We start from the raw sequence: 18,731 nt of genomic DNA on the forward strand, positions 1-18,731 counted from the left end.
GTGTAATGTGAGAGATGCTGCTCAAATTTGACAAACCTGCAGAAATCAGTCATTTTCCTCAGCTCTCCAGAACAGCAGCTTTCAGCTTGTTCGTATGGTTTTACATTTGGCTACTGAGCTGTTTAGGTTCACCGCTCAGCACTCATCCTGTCACCAGCAGCTGTAGCGAAACACTTAGCAGCATAAGAGTCAGATGGTGAGTGAATATTGGACATACATTTGTTGGGTGGCCAAAAACACAATTTTAAAGGAGCTATTTGTAAGCTATTGCCACATAGTCAACGTTAGCATTACCAGCTGTTTACTACCAGCCTACAGGGAAACCTTGTGAGTCCAGCATCAAACTTCATTTACTCATCAAGAGCTGTCTCCAGCTGTTGAAAGTATTTTTTCTTTGACAGAAGTTAGCATGCTAACCAGCTAGCCCCAGCTCATTTTGTCACTTTCCGATAGCGACTCACTCCAATCTGCCCTGGAGACGCAGCTGCTCAGAGGGCGTCTGACAGCCTCTGGTCCTGTAAATACGATGCCAAGCATCAATCACCACCACCCGCTCCTGGTTAAGAAACCACGTTCAGTGGCTGAGAAAACGTACAAATAACATAACGAAATGAATGCCAATGCTGTTTTGTGTCTTCTGCCTCTGTAAATGTGTGAATGTTAACACATCCACCATCACCATACAAGCTGTGAACACAACATTATCGGTGGTGGCAACACCATAATGTGTTCACAGCTTGTACAGCAGAACTCAGGACTGCAGATGTTACAGCTAGATGGACAGATGCGACTGTACTTGATAGTAAAAAATTGCAGATTGTCATGTTCACAAAAATTAACAGAAATTGTTTGTATTCCACAGCTTCAGCCTCCATCAGGTTTATAGTTTTCCAAAAGCTAAGATACAAGGAAATATTGTTAATGAAAGTTAAACTGAGCTGGCTCACAGTTGGCTTTGAATGTGGCCAGAAACACCACACAAAATATGTTTCAGTTTTTCAGAAAGATGGGAAATGAAACTCCCAATGAGTCAGACGTGCTACTGGGGCAAAGTTAGGAAAGAACCAAACAGCACCAGGTTACATGTTTATTCACGCTTTTTATCTATTGATTTTTAATGATCTAACATTCATCTTTTTTTTTTTTTTTTTTTACTGATACTTGCACTTTTATCCACTTATCCTATGTTGCATGTATTCATCCATATTCATCACAACAAACAAACATCTGTAGCATGAGTAATAATAATAACCGACCAGTAACAGGCTTAAAAGTCGTTTTTACTTTTTTTCCCCAGTATGACAATGAGCAGCAAATCAATGGCTGGTGACGTCGCGCTCTGCTGGCCTGCCCCTGCAGAGCTGTGTACAGTGAGGCCTTGGCTAAGTTATGAAAACTGTATGACCTGTCAAGCAGCTGCCCTGATCGCAGCCAGCGGGTGAAGTTACTCCAACTTGTTTTCTAGTTTGAAACATGTGACGTTTGAGCCTAGTGAGTTGCGCAACACCATGCCACAGCAGCGCGACACGCTGGCCCCTGCGTGTAGTGGGGACACATCAGTTCACATGTGTGTGAGACGCTGGACGGAGTCCAGATACACCAGCTGAGCTGTGACAGGTGGCTGAGGAGACTGTAACGCTGTAGATGCAGTTTGAGCTTCCATTAAACTCGCGGTCGATGGGAACCTCGGGGAAGATGTTCAGCTGGGACCAGGAGTGGAACATCTCTTTTGCAGGCTGTGGATTCAGGAGTATCTACTACCTGGGAGCTGTGAGCTGTATCCTGGAGCGGGCGCCGCGGCTGGTTCATGGTGCCTCCAGAATCGGCGGAGCTTCCTCGGGTTGTCTGGTCGCTGCGACTCTGGCTGTCGGGATTCCCATCGGTGGGTCACATCGCGGATTCCCCAGCTCCTCAAGCTGACGCACGTCTTCACTGTGTAATCTAACTGGTGCAGCCTAACATCAGCTCATTTCACACTGTATATCTGTCATCTTAGTATAGATATCGGGATCTTTCAGCTAGAAACTCAGTGTTAATGTCAGAAAAATATTGTTTGCCTAAGTGTGATCACCTGATGCATGGAGGTCATAGTTTACACATGTGTTATGTCCTATTACATTAATTAATTTCCCCATATATAAACATATATAATGTATTTCTTAAATAAGCAAAACCACCCAACTTCATTTACAGGGCAGAGTGGTGGTATGGATATATTTAATATATAGGGTAAAGAATATTTTAAAGAGCAGGTAAAAGCCGTGTGTTATTAAATCTAATTTTGCCAGCCATCTTGTTGGGTTTGTGATGTACTTACAGTGACACATGCTCACTACCAGTTTTGATTTTCTTCCTGTAATAACTGAAGTTCTTGGTCATACAGGAAGTTCAGAGACATGTTATTTCAGAGCAACTGCAGTTCATGCAATAGTGAGGGCAAATTCCAGATGTGACATGGAGTTCAAGGCCGACGGAGGGGTTAGGGAAAAACATCCTTCCCCCTTATCTCATTCACTGACTCGCAAAGAACACACAAACACAATAACATCTCAATGAAAACAAAATAACATCACAATTAGAGAAAATATATACAGTATATATTATTGTGTTTTTCCACTATTTTATCAATTTAGTGATAATGTAGAATTAATAATATTAATAATGTCTCACAACAGCAAAGCAAACACAGTGAGACAAGAAAAATATCAACTGAAACAATGCCAAAACAAGTTATTGATTTCCTATATTACCCAGGATGCATTTTGTAGCTCTAAGAGAAAGCACACAATGAGTCCTCCACTGAGGCAGGTGTACAATGTTTGCTTCTTCAGTAGATCCAAGAGCCAAAGAATTTAAAAGGACAAAAAAATGCTGTATTTGATTAATCTGCTTATTAATGTTTCTTGTATAATAAATACAGCTGCAATTTATCACTTTCCCTAAAGACTGATTATGCTGCATTTTCCTCCTCAGAGGAGTTCTGTGCTGAAGTGTTGACCATGGCCAAAGAGGCCAGAAAACACACACTGGGAGTTTTCCACCCGACCTTCAGTCTGCTGCGGACGGTACAGTCATGCCTCCTGGAGAAACTTCCAGAGGACGCCCACCTCCGGGCCTCTGGAAGGCTCTGCGTGTCCCTCACCAGACTGGCTGATGGGAAGAATGTTCTAGTGTCAGAGTTTGACAGCAGAGAGGAGCTCATTCAGGTAGAGAGGAGGAGAGAAAAGGCACTGAAAAACTTAAGAGCCTGGTCTGATTTCACAGCATCTGTTCTGATAATTCAGCAAAATGGCAGGAGCTGAGGATCTGGTTTCTGAATTCTGGTGTTTTAAAGGTGCCATATTATATAAAGTGAAATTTTTTGATTATAAATTGGGTCTAGGTTCTATATTAATACTGTGAAAATATCAAAGTGCTCACAGCCTGTAGTCAGAGCCCTAAAACCAGCCGTCAAGACTTCTGTAACTTTGTGATGTCACAACAAAGCAGTCGCTGCCCTCAGCCATGCCCCAAGCCCCACCCACCTGGACCCACCATCCAACCTTGCAGGATTTGGTTTCTCTGAATGTTTACCTGAAATCTGCTATATTTCTTTTTGATCACTTGGAAAACAGTCAGCCAATCAGAGCCTCTCTTCTGATTGGCTCACTGACCTGTTGTTACTACAGCTCCAGAGAGAAGCCGGAGAGAGGAGATGTAAAATTGCACTGAGATGGTTTTTGGTTCTTAAAACCACAAATATATCTTCTTATGGAGATCAACACTTCAAATAAAACACTGGGAAAGTGTAAAATATGGGACCTTTAATCTACAGTCTCCTTTTGCAGGTTCTCATGTGCAGCTGCTTTTTTCCTGTTTATTGTGGCTTCATCCCACCTTCATACCGAGGAGTGGTGAGTCGATACCTAGTTCTTCAATCAGTTTTACTCCACTTCACTGTTCCTATTCTCCTCCAGTGCTACAGATGACAAGTTTCTGTCGAAGGATTAGAAATGGTTACACAACATGGTTTTACAGTGTTCATTAGCCCTTATAATCTGAAATCTTCAAATCCTATAAACAGGGGCTTTATGTAAAAAAGCAGAGTAGAGATTTCTGGCACAACTTCACCTTCATTGTGATCTGGTGGTAAAAACTTCAGCAAAACTTGTTGTATAAAGAACAGTTTTATTGTGAGAGTGTTTCTGCTGGACTTCATCAGGTTCATCTGCATTGGGGTTGTGTGTCTATCATTTCTGGGCCTTTATTGTTTTGATTATTTTTCTTCCAGAAAATTTTGCAGCACAGCTATGATGGAGTAAATGAATGTAATTCAAACATTTGGTGTCTCTCAGAATGAAAAAGCTGGGAGAGAAGAAGCTGGGTTCTTCTTTTTAGAAGAACAGGGAGAGAACCAACATACAAGAGTAGAACCAAAAACTATATAGCCTCAGACATTTTCTCATCTCTGAAGTGAAGGCTGTTTTAGTTTTTCTCAGCATTTTTTAAATCTATCTTCACTGAGACATGCAGTTAAATGCAAAAAGTTCATGCTCCTTCTTTAAGAGCTGCAGAGGGTACAGTACTTTGGTTAATGTAGGAAATCACTAACTAAGAGTAGAAGTACTTTAAAGAGTAGGTCTAGACCTACTCCATTTGGAAAGTGCCTTGAGATAACTTCTGTTGCTATTTGGCGCTATATAAATAAAATTTGACTTGACAAGAAAACACACCAAAAGACATGTCAAAATAACACCTTGTACATACTGGATATATATGATTTTTACTATCCGTGACTGATACAGTACATACAATACATACAGTGCATCTGGAAAGTATTCACAGCGCTTCACTTTTTCCACATTTTGTTATGTTACAGCCTTATTCCAAAATGGATTCAATTCATTTTTTGCCTCAAAATTCTACAGACAATACCCCATAATGACAAAGTGAAAAAGGTTTGCTTGAAACTTGCAAATATATTAAAAATAAAAAACAAAAATATAACATGTACATAAGTATTCACAGCCTTTGCTCAATACTTTGTTGAAGCAGCTTTGGCAGCAATTACAGCCTCAAGTCTTTTTGAGTATGATGCTACAAGCTCGGCACACCTATGTTTGGGCAGTTTCTCCCATTCTTCTTTGCAGAACCTCTCAAGCTCCATCAGGTTGGATGGGGAGCATCAGTGCACAGCCATTTTCACATCTCTCCAGAGATGTTCAATCGGGTTCAAGTCTGGGCTCTGGCTGGGCCACTCAAGGACGTTCACAGAGTTGAAGCCACTCCTTTGTTATCTTGGCTGTGTGCTTAGCGTCGTTGTCCTGTTGGAAGATGAACCTTCGCCCCAGTCCGAGGTCCAGAGCGCTCTGGAGCAGGTTATCATCAAGGATGTCTCTGTACATTGCTGCATTCATCTTTCCCTCAACCCTGACTAGTCTCCCAGTTCCTGCTGCCCAAAAACATCCCCACAGCATGATGCTGCCACCACCATGCTTCACTGTAGGGATGGTACTGGCCAGGTGATGAGCGGTGCCTGGTTTCCTCCAGACATGACGCTTGGCATTCAGGCCAAAGAGTTCAATCTTTGTTTCATCAGACCAGAGAATCTTGTTTCTCATGGTCTGAGAGTCCTTCAAGTGCCTTTTGGCAAACTCCAGACGGGCTCTCCTGTGCCTTTTACTGAGGAGTGGCTCTGTCTGGCCACTCTACCATACAGGCCTGATTGGTGGAGTGCTGCAGAAATGGTTGTCCTTCTGGAAGGTTCTCCTCTCTCCACAGAGCAACGTTGGAGCACTGTCAGAGTGACCATCGGGTTCTTGGTCACCTCCCTGACTAAGGCCCTTCTGCCCTGATCGCTCAGATTGGCTGGGCGGCCAGCTCTAGGAAGAGTCCTGGTGGTTCCAAACTTCTTCCATTTACTGATTATGGAGGCCACTGTGCTCATTGGGACTTTCAATGCTGCAGGAATTTTTCTGTACCCTTCCCCATATCTGTGCCTCGATACAATCCTGTCTCGGAGGTCTACAGACAATTCCTTGGACTTCATGGCTTGGTTTGTGCTCTGACATGCACTGTCAACTATGGGACCTTACATAGATAGGTGTGTGCGCCTTTCCAAATCATGTCCAATCAACTGGGTTTACCACAGGTGGACTCCTGTCAAGTTGTAGAAACATCTGAAGGATGATCAGTGGAAACAGGAGCCACCTGAGCTCAATTTTGAGCGTCATGGCAAAGGCTGAATACTTATGTACATGTGATTTTTCATGTTTTTTATTTTTAATATATTTGCAAAAGTTTCAAGCAAACTTTTTTAACTTTGTCATTATGGGGTATTGTGTGTAGAATTTTGAGGCAAAAAATGAATTGAATCCATTTTGGAATAAGGCTGTAACATAACAAAATGTGGAAAAAGTGAAGCGCTGTGAATACTTTCCAGATGCACTGTATACTCTGTCCATGCCTTCACCAGGGTATTGAGTTTGCTTTTAACTGATCTTTATTCCTTTGGGAAGTTTTGAATCCAGTCATTCAGCTTCCTTTCCTCTCAGCACTACATGGACGGAGCCCTGAGCAACAACATGCCCTTGTTCGAGCAGAGAAACACCATCACCATGGCCCCGTTCTCGGGTGAGAGCGACATCTGCCCCACAGAGGGCACATTCAACTTCTTGGAGGTGCACTATGGCAACGTCAGCATCCAGGTCAACACGGGCAACGTGCACCGCGTCTGCACATCCTTCTTACCTCCTCAACTTGAGGTTTGTATCCAGTTGTTGAATTAGTTGTCTGTGCTGCAAAAGAAGAGCAAACAACCGTCACTGATTTCCTTTTGTTGTTGACAGAAGCTGGCTGAGATCTGTCACAACGGCTACATGGATGCTCTTCGTTTCCTGAGAGAAAGAGGCGAGCTCCTTCATCCTCCTAAGAACTGAGTGTATGACTTTCATGGTTCACACATGCAGTAACAAGTATAACACGTTTCTTCATCAACAGATCTGCTTGGGACACAGTGTCTTCCCCCCAGTTTGGTGGCAGAGGTGGACACAGTCAAACCTAATTGTTGTGAGATGGTGAAGGAGGCAGAGTCCAAGAACACACTGCTGAATGGATCAAATCCTACACGAGAAGAGCACTGCTGGCTGGACCACAGAGTCATAGAGAACCTCCCAGCTGGCATCAAAAAAAGTAGGTGGGACAGGTAGGACTGGGGTCACAGGTTTCCTGCACCAGTCAAGATACCTCGAGTGTAACACTGGAATTACTGAGTAGTTTCACCGTCCAGCAAGTCCAAGAAAGAGTTCAGTTCAGAAAAAATACATATTACACATATTTGCAGAAAATATGAAATTCATACCTGTGAGTAAAATACTCTAAAATCAAGGTGTACTCACAGTCACAGTTATCAGTTATTTCTACTTTACTGGGCACAACAGGGTTCTCCAGGGTTCTGGGAGCTGACGATAGATCAACTCCTCAGTGAATCTAATACAGTATCATCATGATGTGTTGAAGGAATATTAATGTTGTGTGTGTGTGTGTGTGTGTGTGTGTGTGATAGTCCTGTGTGAGGCCTCCAGGGAGAGTCATGCTGGTGTCCGTTGGTGGTCTCAGTTCAGTCAGTTCCTTCCCGTCAAAGTGTTTTTGAATCTGCTGACCATCCTCATGCTGCCCATCGAGCTGACCTGCGTTCTCACCAAAAGGTAAAAAAAGAGTGATTTTCTTTTCTTAAAGCAGTTAATCAAAAGTGCAGCAAAGGGGTTTTGTTACAGAGTTTTTTTCTCTCTCCCTCAATAAATCAAATTATATCACACTAACCACATAAGTGCTACACTATAGGTCGTGGTCTACCACCAACATGCTCTTAATCCACTGTAATTCTCCTGATGTAGTCTACGTAAAGATTTACTGTTGGATTTAAGTCCAACCTTTGCAGATGAAAGTCTTAAGGTCTCAGGAGCAGCGTCTTTAAAAACCATAAAACAGTTTGAAATGATTTCTGTTTTAAATATTGTTAATGTCTTTAATTGTTTGTCTGTTTGTATTGTGACAGTGTGATACAGTCGGGCTGTACAGTCATTTGCAGACTGTTGACGTCAGCCACAGATTTCTGCGACGGAGCCAAGGACAACAACAGGTGTGTGAGCACATGCATATATTTGTATATAAAATATATATATAAAGAGTTTTAAATCGAAAGAGTTTTAAATCGGTTAACCAAGTCCAGTTGCTTTCAATTTAAAACTCCTTTGAGATACTATGACCTGGACAAATGAGAATATTCACAGGCAAAATATATATATAATATCATTTTTTAACACTTTATTAAATTAATCAATTTAGTATGACTTGAAAAGTGCCATTAAAAAATGAGAAATACAGCTTTGGCAGATTCAAGTGAATGTACTTTCAGGTTACGCAGATGCCTCCCTTGACCTGTTGGGAGGGGCAGAAGAGGTGACAGCCAGATCAACATTTAAAAAAACAAAAACACCTACATTAATATTGGAGTCAATGCTGTAACTGACATTATTTTATAAAATGTAGTTTTTTAAAGGCTGTAATTATGTGCCTTGTAAATTGAAGGTGATACTTCTTTCTTGTACACACCTTCTTCATCACCACAGCTGTAAAACTAACAATAAAAGACAGTCATTACAGTAGGACCAACAGCAGTAACCCTGTTTGGTGTTTGTTCTCATCTGTGTCTTCATCTAGTGCGTCTCTGGAGCAGCGCTGCAGCAACACGTCCTCTCACTCAAATCTCAGAAACCAGACAGGAGGAGATGAAAACATGAAACCTTTGACCTCAACAATCACCCCAGCTCCCAACAAAAATCTGCACTGGGACGACAACGGTAACCTGGGCCTTCTCTCCCTCACCTCGACCTGTACAGTTCTGCCCAACCTCCAAACATCAAATTTGCATAAATGTGGAAAAGTGACTTTAAACCAGAGAAGAACTCTGACGCATTATCAATCATAAACCAGGCAGGAAAAAGACTTTTTTTTTGTCATTTTGTAAATAGTGGTGAAATAGATGTTCATTTTCCACCATGTGGATTCAGCAAAGCAGTTTGGAAACCAACTGACAAAAACTGACCAAAAGCTTAACTTTTACCCACAGTGACTTGGGTTAAACTTGGTTAAGATTATACTCACTGATACTAATGGGTCATACAAAAAAAATTTATTTCCACGATGAAAAAATAATTAGGATCAACCACACTATGTATAATTTATGAATTCAGTTGGGAAAAGCAGGAAGCACAATGTTTATGAAGAAATCATAATTTACATTTATTTGACTCATTTGATTATTAAATGAGACAGAACAGGCAGAACAGAGGAAAAAAGAGGATAAGGAGGCACAGAAAAAGAAAAAAGAGGAGAAGGTGAAGATGGAAAGTAAAGGACAGAAGAAGATGGAGGAGGATGGACACTCGTGCTGGACACACGAGAACAAAAAGTGTGACAGCGACAGTCAGGTGGAGGAGGCTGCTGGCTGTTTGGCTCAGGTCGAACTGAAGCAGACTGTTTTTACAGTAAAAAAAATCTCACAAGAGACTTGCGTTTTTATACTGCTGGTGTTTTGACCTCTTCAGATTTTTCTCTTCTCAGAGTTTCACTCTGCGTCAGATCAGGACGTACAAACACAGACCAGCAGAGACACTGGAATGTGATGAGACTGGAGCTTCAAACAAATGTAACCAACAGTTTCCACATTTTTCTGGATGATGCATGGAAACATAACTTCCCCTATATAATCACAAACTTCTGAAACAAATAGTGATTTAATTAGTTGACTGGCAGAAATGAAGTCACCAGTGTTTATCATCAAGAATTGTTCAGTAATCTTTCGTGCAGAAATGCCAAAAAAAATGCGTTACACACACATTTTAAGGAAGTCGAGTGAGTATAGATTGAATGATAAATACAACTGAATTTAAGATTAGTTAAAGCTAGTTTGGTCAAAATTAAGATTTTGCTGCTACAGTATTTATGTCATTGTCAGATCTGTTAATCTACCTCAGCTCAGGTGTCTCAGTGGTCAAAGGTGTACACAGACATCCTGGATCAGACGATAGCCGTCAACCTTTGTTTTATAACGGCCCTTTTTGTTTGTGTTGGGCTCCACTTTTGACTGTTGTGCTTTTTAATGGATTCATTTTGTTGTATATTTTCTCCAAGAATAAAACAGAACACCACAGTTAGCCTCACAACGATTAAAAGGTGTCTCTCATTATGTATATAAAAAAAGTAAACAAATAATTTAGAAAAAGCATCATCAGGACATTTTAATGGACAAATGTTTCATAAAATTCCTTGTGAATGACATTTCCATAAACATATAAAACATGATTCTAAAATTCCTAAAGCAAACAAAGTGGTAACAAAGGTTAAAATAAAACCTGTTTGAGTTTTGTAACATTATATTGAAAGGCTTGTCAGAAATCCCCTCTGTGGAATCTCTAACATCCACAATGAGTCTGGTTTCACAGAGTGATCACTTTGCATCGTGGTCAGTTCATAGCACCATGAATGTAAAAATATTAATGCTCAGCTTAATCCTCATTTCACAGAGAGGATCATATAGACTCACACCGATCAGACAAGCTGATAAAATAACCATCTGGAGTTTTATCTACTGTTCAAACAGTAGATGTGAATGTTTACAGCTACTGCATCACAGTGCAGTATAGTACAGTACAGTACAGTACAAAGGCAAAACAATGTTTAAATACATGACCTCCTCCAATGACAGTCAAGCATCATTGTCAAGTCCCTGATTTCACATATTTAAAAAGACTGCCATGAAGACGATCGTACATGTATACAAGATCACAAACAAAATAAAACGCAGAGACATCGTTCTGCAGAGTTTCTAAAGTCCATCTATGTGTGTATATTCCACTCTGTTACTAATAAGAAGGAAAACAATCTAAGATCTCACAAAAGAGGTGAAGGACTGAACTGCAGCAGGAGTCAAAGCCTGTGTCCTCATATGCTGCCGTCTTTTGGTCCACCACTGATATCTGGGATCTGATCTGTGAAGGACTGGGTCATCCACTGTCCGTCTGGAAGCTGACCGCTTGGTGTTTGTGACGTGGTCGCCTCCTGTGCTCCTCCTGAACAAACAGAACACACTGATAATGTGACACTAACTCCAGGACGGTTTCTTGTGATGGGGGTGTCAATACCACGCCACGACTCAGCATCAATTCAGCAGCCACAACTGAGTCCACACTACAACGTTTTCGTTTTAAAACGCATCACTTTTAGTATATTTTCACCTGCTGTCCACACTACCAAGACTTCTGGAAACACTGCTGAGCCCATTTTATTTTGAAAACTCTGAAGTGTTGTAGTCTGGACGGGCAAAAAATGAGACCTTTGGAAAGGACTCTGTAGTCACACCCGGTCACTCTCTGACTGAGTCTTACCAGCCTTGACTACCAGCGGTGAAAACAACATGGATAACAAATTACAAGTGTTACTGACCTTGTTGTCTTTGCTAGCAGCTGTTGTTCAGTTAAATTCTGCATTTTAATGCTACAACTGTCTTTACTGTTCCTTGTTTGTAGTATTTTGTGGAAATAATCAGCTGCAGAGTAGACAATTTGCTTCCTGTTTGCGCCGGCTCGCACATGCTCAGTGTAGCCTGAGCAACAAATCAGAAAAAACTGTTGTAATCTAATCTGCTGTTTAATTTAAACAACCTGAACTGGATTTTGTAAATTGAGTTTACACTGTGCAGAAGTAAATCTACAATGTTTGTGATTCTGATTTGTACTGTAAATGATGCACATCCGCGGGCACTGCAGTTAATTCATAATAATTAATATTGTGATTAACAGCAGATGGGTTGTGGGTGAAATAATATATAATGTATGAGGAAAATATCTATTTCATTCTTTGGTTTGTCAGCTTTGTCAGGATTTTAATGCTTCTCTTTATCATGCATAAAAGTAAGTCTTCAGGTTTTGCACAGTCAATCAGATAAAAGAATCAATTTTATTATTTAATAATAATAATGATAACAATGAGGTGGTGGAAAAATAATCATCAGCACATGAGATGCGTATCTTTCTCTGTGGTCACGATGCAGAATGTAACCAAGAGAGAACCAGAAGAGCTCAGAACCACGTCTGCTGTATTCCAGCTGCCCCTCAGGTTCAACAGTGTGGTGTGTGTTGTTACCTGTGTTTTCTAAAGATGAGAATGTACAGTGACCGTTCGTCTGGCTCTGGGCTTCACCCCCTTCAGGTCCTCTCTCTGCATATGCTCCACCATAGGCATCTTCGTAACCAGGATCGTACTGCTCCTCCTTTATGGCCATCCTCTTGGCGTCCTCTGTTGATGGAAAACAACAGGAAGAATAAACAACATGTCAATCATGCTCTGGGCTGAATCTACACATCAAACTAATGACAACATTTTAACATCATGATGCAGTTAAACGCATAAGCCAATGATGCTACTACTTCCCATGCTCACATACATTTTAAAAAATGGTTATTTCCTCCTTCCTACAGTATTTCACCGTGCTGCTCCTTTCTTTATGCAGTGTAGTACCTCTATGTCATGATGCTGCTTTACAGTAAAAGTTTTAGAAAACAAAACCTGCCAAGGCACAAAAACAGGTCCATTCGTCCCAGACTTACCCTTGGCCAGGTGCAGGTCAAACGTGTAGTTGACCTCCTCGATCTCAGCGTTTCTTCGGAGACCCTTGAGCTGATCTCTGAGCTCCCTCAGTTTGATGTAGAAGTGCACTTTGTCCTGAGCACGAGGGAACTGAGCACAACGAGCGCTGGAAGACGGCATCAAATACAGAGCCTGTGTAGGGGAAATGGTTGTGAGTTAAAAGGTTTTTTTTAAAGGAGAATTTATGGTTGAAAAATTTCTCAACCGGCAGCTGTCCTTTATGAAACTTTCACTGACGAGTAGAACAAATATTTTAGATGTCTCATAATTTACAGAAGTATTGATTCTCACTTTTTCAGATGTCAGTATTGATATTGACTGATATCATGTAGCCATCAGTTACTTTACCGAAAAGTTAAGACCTTGAACATTCAATCTGGTAAATGCACTTATATAGGACTTTTCTAGTCTTACCGACCACTCAAAGTGCTTTAGACTACAAACCACATTCACACACATTCATTCTACAAATACAGGTCTTTTTTAACCACACACACATACACACACCAATATTTTACAGTTTGGGGTTCATTATCTTGCCCACACTTTGAAATGTAAACTGGAGGAATCAAGAAATTGAACCAAAGACACACTTTACCTCCTGAGCTTTGTTAATTATCATTATAGAGAATGTATTATGATCTATGATACTGCCATTTAACCTAGTGTGAGCACGATGAACAACCAGTATCTATACTAAACATCGCAAACAACATTTTTTCAGATTTTGATAAATGATACTGAGCGATGTGAGTTCAGATGGACAGCATCTATAATATATTCCTATCATTTTAAAAGTGTCTCAAAGTGTGATAATGGTGTAAAAACATCCACAGTGGTTTCATACAGGAGAGAGGTCGGTCTGGAAATGAAAACTTCCATCAACATCCTTTAGAAAATTCTCACCACGTCACAGTCGGGGATCTTGTGTGGCTGCAAACCAAATTCAAGGCGTTGTGGTTTTTTACCAAACAACTCTCTGCAGAACATTTCATAAATGCCTGTTGGGGAAAAAAAAAACAGGAAAAATATAATTGATTCACTTTAGCAAATAACTTTACTGTAACTGTTGCACTGTAGTAGAGGGGTTCTTACATTTTCCATTGAAAACAGCAATAAGAGGCTTGTATTTCTTCAGCTTCTCTACCAGAATTTTGCCTCCTTCACGTAACTCTTTACTGTTGAGATGAAAACAAAAGAAAAATGGTCACAATGCAGCATTACAACAATATTCTAATCTCAATGCTAGAAAAACGGCTCCTGGTTGCTAAACTGACTCAGAATGCCCCCTCCTTGTCCTAAATATACATTTCCTCACTCCATCAAACATCAAGTGTGATGGGGAGAGGTCTGATTTGTCTAATATGACTTTACCTCGAGAGGTCTTTACTCCCTGGTGTCGCCCTGGCCACCATGTTTGTGAAGCCCATCTTGTACTTGGCAGGCAGGGTGGTGTCGTGCATGTGGTTGAGCTGCTCCTCAGTAAATCCAGACAGAAACAGGCACTTCCCTGAAACCAAAAAGTTACCAGTTGTTCATCTCAGCAGCTGACAAAGCAGAAGTTAATGGTGGAATTTCCCGATTAACACTTATTCATGACATGGAAAGAGTAGCCTACAGTAAATCAGTCAGAGATGTTATGTTTTTCAATTTGACCTGTAAAAGTCACTTTAAAAAAAAGTCCTGACTCCAGAGGCCTAAAGCTCAAAGTGGGCCTGACAAAGGTAGATCACAGACACCCTTCAAACACTTTAATGAATTTCTACAAACCTTTGAACAACCAAAACCGTTTTACGACTACAAAACTCAAAATCATTCTTGTCAGATAACTTACAAAAATGATTTCCAGGTCCTGGAAACCATCGTCCAATGTAAGCTGCCATCAGCCCTGGATTGATACCAATCTGAAAAAAAAAATCAGCAGATGTTTTTGAAGCTTACAACCTCAAATTCTTTACAAACAGCACAGTGTTTGGTTCCACAATAAAACAGATGGACAAAGAACCTTACAATAACGTAGTCCAGGTTGTAGTCCAGCAGGTCTGGTAGAGTTTTTTTCATGACTTCTTCTTCTGTCATTCCCTTGAAGCGGTCAACTTTCCTCTTCACCTTCTTGAAGCTCTCGTCGATCTTCTCCTGCTTGCCGTCTGCCTGAGCATCTTTGGCCTTCTTGGGCTTAGGACCGGGTTTGGCTTTAGGTGCATTTGGGTCCTTAGGTGGTTTTGGTGCCTTGGGTACCTTTGGTGGTTTGGGTGCCTTGGGTGCCTTGGGCTGAGCTGCTCTGCCTCTCTTCTTGGCTTGTGCTGTAAGAAGAGGTAGGAGAGTGGATTTCAAAATGAAGAACTGTTTGAACCAAGTCGCTCTACTTTTGCACTTCTCTGAACTGTTGTGTTGGCAGACTCAATGTTACACTACCTTCATATTTCTCAATTTAGTTTACTTTAGTGTTTTATTGTTTGCTAGCATATCAAGCTTCTGCATAAACCACATTACTACTTAAAATTATTTCAGGAAACTAAATATGCTTGAAAAGGCTGCCTCTCACATACAAAGAGCTTTTCTCCAAAGAATGCCTACTAGTCAGGATGTTAACATTGCGTAGTATCATAGTATTTTCAATCAGATATTACCATTTAGGTTCACACTTACTGTGGAAACACTGAGTCAACACTTTATGACAAACTAACTAATTTTCAATCTGATCCACACAGGTACCACATTCAGTAAAGATGTTTTATTAAAAAGGGATCAAAGTACGTTTTGCCAGGTTGGCAGGCTCCTGCTGATCCATCATGGGATCTGGATTAGCCATTTCTGCCATGGCTGCCTCTCCCGCCTGCCCCTCCGGGTAGTGAAACTGATGGTTGGGGTTGAAGCTTGAATACTGGGCCTGGAGAGCGTGGAACTGCTGAGCAGACTGAACCCTGTGGTGGAAGAGTAATTGAGAAAAACAGGTGGAAATAACAATAAATGCAACAAGCAGATGGCTCTGGGTTGTGGGGCTGTGCTGTTGGGTTAAAGCTGAGTCATACCAATATGTTATGTAACCTTTGTCCTTTTATTGTCTAGTTTAACTATTTTCTGTATTTGATAGAGTGTGATATAATCATGATGTATAATTCAGTTTGCTATATGAATAACACAACTGATGAATTTTCTCCTTTAATTGTTACAAGTCAGTGAATCCTCATGCAGGTTCCTTAATGAAAACCTAATTATTGTGTCTGAGTTGTTTAGTTAAAGGTATTTTAGAGTGAAATGTTTGTGGAGCTTTGTGTCAATCCGGTTGAACTAAATATTAGAAACATCTCTTACCACACTACAGCCTTCAAAATGACCATTAAGTTGAATTATGGAAGAACAATATGCAAAAAAATAAAAAAATAAAAAACATTTTTATTTCCACTGAAAAAAATGTAAAAATGACAAAAATGTATGTTGGGGTGTGAACCAAACAAGCATGTTCCCTTACTTTTGGAGAACATGATTTATAGGCTGGGGTGTTGTAGCACCAAAATGCTTCATTTATGGTCTGATGTGACAGATTTTACTTTATCAAAAAAAACTGCAGCTCCTGCTATTTGGATGTTGCACTCGGCTACACTCTGATTTAAATAATATTTCCATTAATTTGTGCAGCCCTAAGCTGAATCAACACCTCTTTATTCTTTTATCTATCTACATGAGTGCAATATCTGTAAAGGGTGCAGTATCTTCACTTCACCTGTTTTGCTTCTGCTATCAGTACCGTGGATATCATTTTATCCTCTCAATATTAGTATAAATTGTCACTTTCAACACGTCATTGTCAACTATGTCCTTTTATTTTACACTGTCATGTCCACTTCTATAGCTGCACTGTATAAACATTGCTTTTTTTTAAATTATTTTTTTTAATTTATTGTATTTTTATCTATTGTATCTAGTATTTAGAATGGACTAAAATGTATTTTCCCAGTGTTTCCATTGAATTGAGCATGTTGATGGCACAAGCAAATTCCTCAAGGGGTTGATAAAGTTCTGTCTTATCTGAAAATTGATTCAACTAAAACTGATCATTATAATTTTCATAAAGATAGAATTTATTACAGGTCTGTGTTTGTTAGGTGTACCTAATAAACTGAAAACTGAATGCATATCAGTCCTCAAATTCTGGAATTAGACTTGCTTGCAACTTATTTTCACACCACATGATAAACACGCACTTTAAGTTCACAGTCAGTAATGTTGAGACTGTTGTAAAGCTTCACATCATCTTAAGGGAATAGATCAGGGACATTCATTCAGTGTTAAAGCACAATAAAATGTCATCAAGTTGTAAGAGTATACACAACACACAGTAAATTGTCATTCACAGTGTACAATCCAAATGACATATTATGAAAAAATGGTGAAACAAAAGTCAAAAGAGCAGCTGGTTGCACATGCTTTCATTTCATTTTCATCACACTTTGCCATTCAGAGTTTTGCTGTGATAATCTGATCCTGTATGGACACACTGTGGTGAGGAGGAAGACTCACCACTGATGAAGATACTCCGGGGAGACAACAGGCAGTGATCCATTCATCTTTTCTTCCATCTTTTGGGTGGTTTGACTTTATTAAATAAATCAATATATGCATGTTGAGGTGATGTACATGTGGTTTAGCATATTAAAGAGTCTGGCAGTGTATGAAACTGAATGCATGTGGCAGGGTATTGTAGACAAAATGTGGAGTTGCCAACAAAAGATAAACCATAACATAAATAATACCAACAAAAGACAGCGTAGATGACGATGATACATTAAAACGAAGTTAAAACCCCACTATGCAGGCCCTATTTCATTAGACAGTAGATATCCTGAACACCAAAGTCTGTAAACAAACCAAATGCTTTCCCCCCTCCCATGGCTATGCTAACGAACAAGCTAAATGAAAGCAAGTCATTAATTTACCGTTTTAAAAACAGTTTGGCGAACACTGCTAGCAGCTAATGGTAGTTTAAAGCCATCTTTTTTCAATCCTAGATTAAGTATTTCGATTAATATTATAAATGGTTTTATTTCCAGCGGTTCAGTAACAGTGCCACAAGTACAGCTAATGTTAGCCAAGGGCTAGCTGCTCGGCTAACTTAGCATGGATGAATGGTTAAGCTTCCACTGAGAGTCCTCGCAAAGAAACTGTACACAGTTTAACAGTATTTATAAGCTTAAACGTACCTGTTGTGGGTAAGGTTTAAATTTGTTTCCTCTGTACAGAGAACTGTTTCTTTTCCATCTACTCCGCTCTCCTATTCACTATGCTTCAGGTGCTTCCAGAGGCAACAAAGACATGACAGTCCTGCCGGTCAACTTTGACACCGGAACATCTCAAGTCTAAGACGTAGGGGTGTAAACAAATATAGATCTTTAATTATGAGTAAGAAAAACAACTCAAATGAATATATTTTAGACTGTAAAACAATATAAGAACGTATCCAATTTATCTGTTTAAATACGGCATTTGTAATGTAGGCTGCATTATAAAGTCACAACCAATCATAACGGTATACCCCTATTTCAGCATTGGTATGACCTGCTCGACTTTTAAACTCTGTGAGGTTGTTTTCCATTGGCTGGTAGTCAGTGGTGTTTAAAGCGTGATGTTCGCAGTTTGGCGCAAAATTTCACTATTTAATTTGACTAATGAGATTATTTCCCCCTGTATACGACCAAAAGGGAGTGCAACTACTATTACTACTACTCCTATGATACAAATCTAGCAGGTTGAATGATAGTTTCAGTGTGTTCGGTACTGAATTAATTCAAATTAAATAGTAAACACTTACAATACATATCACATCTGTAATATAACATCTTCATACTATTGTATCAATGTTGTAATAACAAGTAGTCTACCTCATTTATTGTGCACTCCCTATTATACTACACTGTTACAGTTTATCTGCCACACATAAGTGCCTTTTATTTATCATATTCAAGTAGAGGACAATACTTCGAAGCTTACATGTATGATACATTTGTTTGTTATTGTGGCATCTTACACTAGTTCAAGGTTCCAAT

The 18,731-nt window shown here is 40.0% G+C and overlaps 2 protein-coding genes across 5 annotated transcripts; one reads left to right on the forward strand and one right to left on the reverse strand.

The window, feature by feature from the left end:
- Positions 1-1,507: 1,507 nt before the first annotated feature.
- LOC139629282 (patatin-like phospholipase domain-containing protein 2) lies at positions 1,508-10,205 on the forward strand. Of its 3 annotated transcripts, none has more exons than XM_071491822.1 (9): positions 1,508-1,882; positions 2,974-3,206; positions 3,828-3,893; positions 6,534-6,743; positions 6,831-6,888; positions 6,979-7,170; positions 7,544-7,685; positions 8,036-8,119; positions 8,701-9,114. In XM_071491822.1, the coding sequence occupies exons 1-9, from the start codon at positions 1,645-1,647 to the stop codon at positions 8,966-8,968; spliced, it is 1,491 nt and encodes a 496-aa protein (XP_071347923.1). In that variant the 5' UTR covers positions 1,508-1,644; the 3' UTR covers positions 8,969-9,114. The 3 variants fall into 3 exon arrangements, with proteins under 3 accessions (XP_071347923.1, XP_071347928.1, XP_071347936.1); XM_071491827.1 differs by having other exon boundaries at positions 1,559-1,882; positions 6,828-6,888; positions 8,701-10,205; XM_071491835.1 differs by having other exon boundaries at positions 1,562-1,882; positions 6,828-6,888; positions 8,069-8,119; positions 8,701-10,205.
- Positions 10,206-10,254: 49 nt separating this feature from the next.
- LOC139629301 (G/T mismatch-specific thymine DNA glycosylase-like) lies at positions 10,255-18,027 on the reverse strand. 2 transcript variants are annotated; one of them, XM_071491847.1, is made up of 11 exons: positions 17,889-18,027; positions 17,209-17,283; positions 15,445-15,611; positions 14,698-14,990; positions 14,522-14,591; positions 14,062-14,197; positions 13,783-13,865; positions 13,594-13,688; positions 12,648-12,819; positions 12,184-12,336; positions 10,255-11,111 (listed from the first exon to the last, which is right to left on the reverse strand). In XM_071491847.1, the coding sequence occupies exons 2-11, from the start codon at positions 17,265-17,267 to the stop codon at positions 10,984-10,986; spliced, it is 1,356 nt and encodes a 451-aa protein (XP_071347948.1). In that variant the 5' UTR covers positions 17,268-17,283; positions 17,889-18,027; the 3' UTR covers positions 10,255-10,983. The 2 variants fall into 2 exon arrangements, with proteins under 2 accessions (XP_071347948.1, XP_071347957.1); XM_071491856.1 differs by lacking the exon at positions 17,209-17,283 and having other exon boundaries at positions 17,889-17,994.
- Positions 18,028-18,731: the final 704 nt, after the last annotated feature.

The sequence above is a fragment of the Trachinotus anak genome, unplaced genomic scaffold (genome assembly GCF_046630095.1).
Source record: "Trachinotus anak isolate AG129_WGS33_773 ecotype Australia unplaced genomic scaffold, CSIRO_AGI_Tana_v1 ptg000002l, whole genome shotgun sequence".
NCBI classification, from domain to species: Eukaryota; Metazoa; Chordata; class Actinopteri; order Carangiformes; family Carangidae; genus Trachinotus; species Trachinotus anak.

What these genes read in the sequence shown, in the direction of transcription:
- LOC139629282 (XM_071491827.1), top strand. Translation starts at nt 1,645, where the DNA reads ATGCAGTTTGAGCTTCCATTAAACTCGCGGTCGATGGGAACCTCGGGG. An exon ending in GGCTGTCGGGATTCCCATCG is followed by an intron (nt 1,883 to 2,973) that starts GTGGGTCACATC and finishes TTTCCTCCTCAG; the next exon opens with AGGAGTTCTGTGCTGAAGTG. An exon ending in CCCAGCTGGCATCAAAAAAA is followed by an intron (nt 7,171 to 7,543) that starts GTAGGTGGGACA and finishes TGTGTGTGATAG; the next exon opens with TCCTGTGTGAGGCCTCCAGG.
- LOC139629301 (XM_071491847.1), bottom strand. Translation starts at nt 17,267, where the DNA reads ATGGAAGAAAAGATGAATGGATCACTGCCTGTTGTCTCCCCGGAGTAT. An exon ending in GCCTGCCAACCTGGCAAAAC is followed by an intron (nt 14,991 to 15,444) that starts GTACTTTGATCC and finishes CTCTTCTTACAG; the next exon opens with CACAAGCCAAGAAGAGAGGC. An exon ending in TGACCTGCACCTGGCCAAGG is followed by an intron (nt 12,337 to 12,647) that starts GTAAGTCTGGGA and finishes TTCCATCAACAG; the next exon opens with AGGACGCCAAGAGGATGGCC.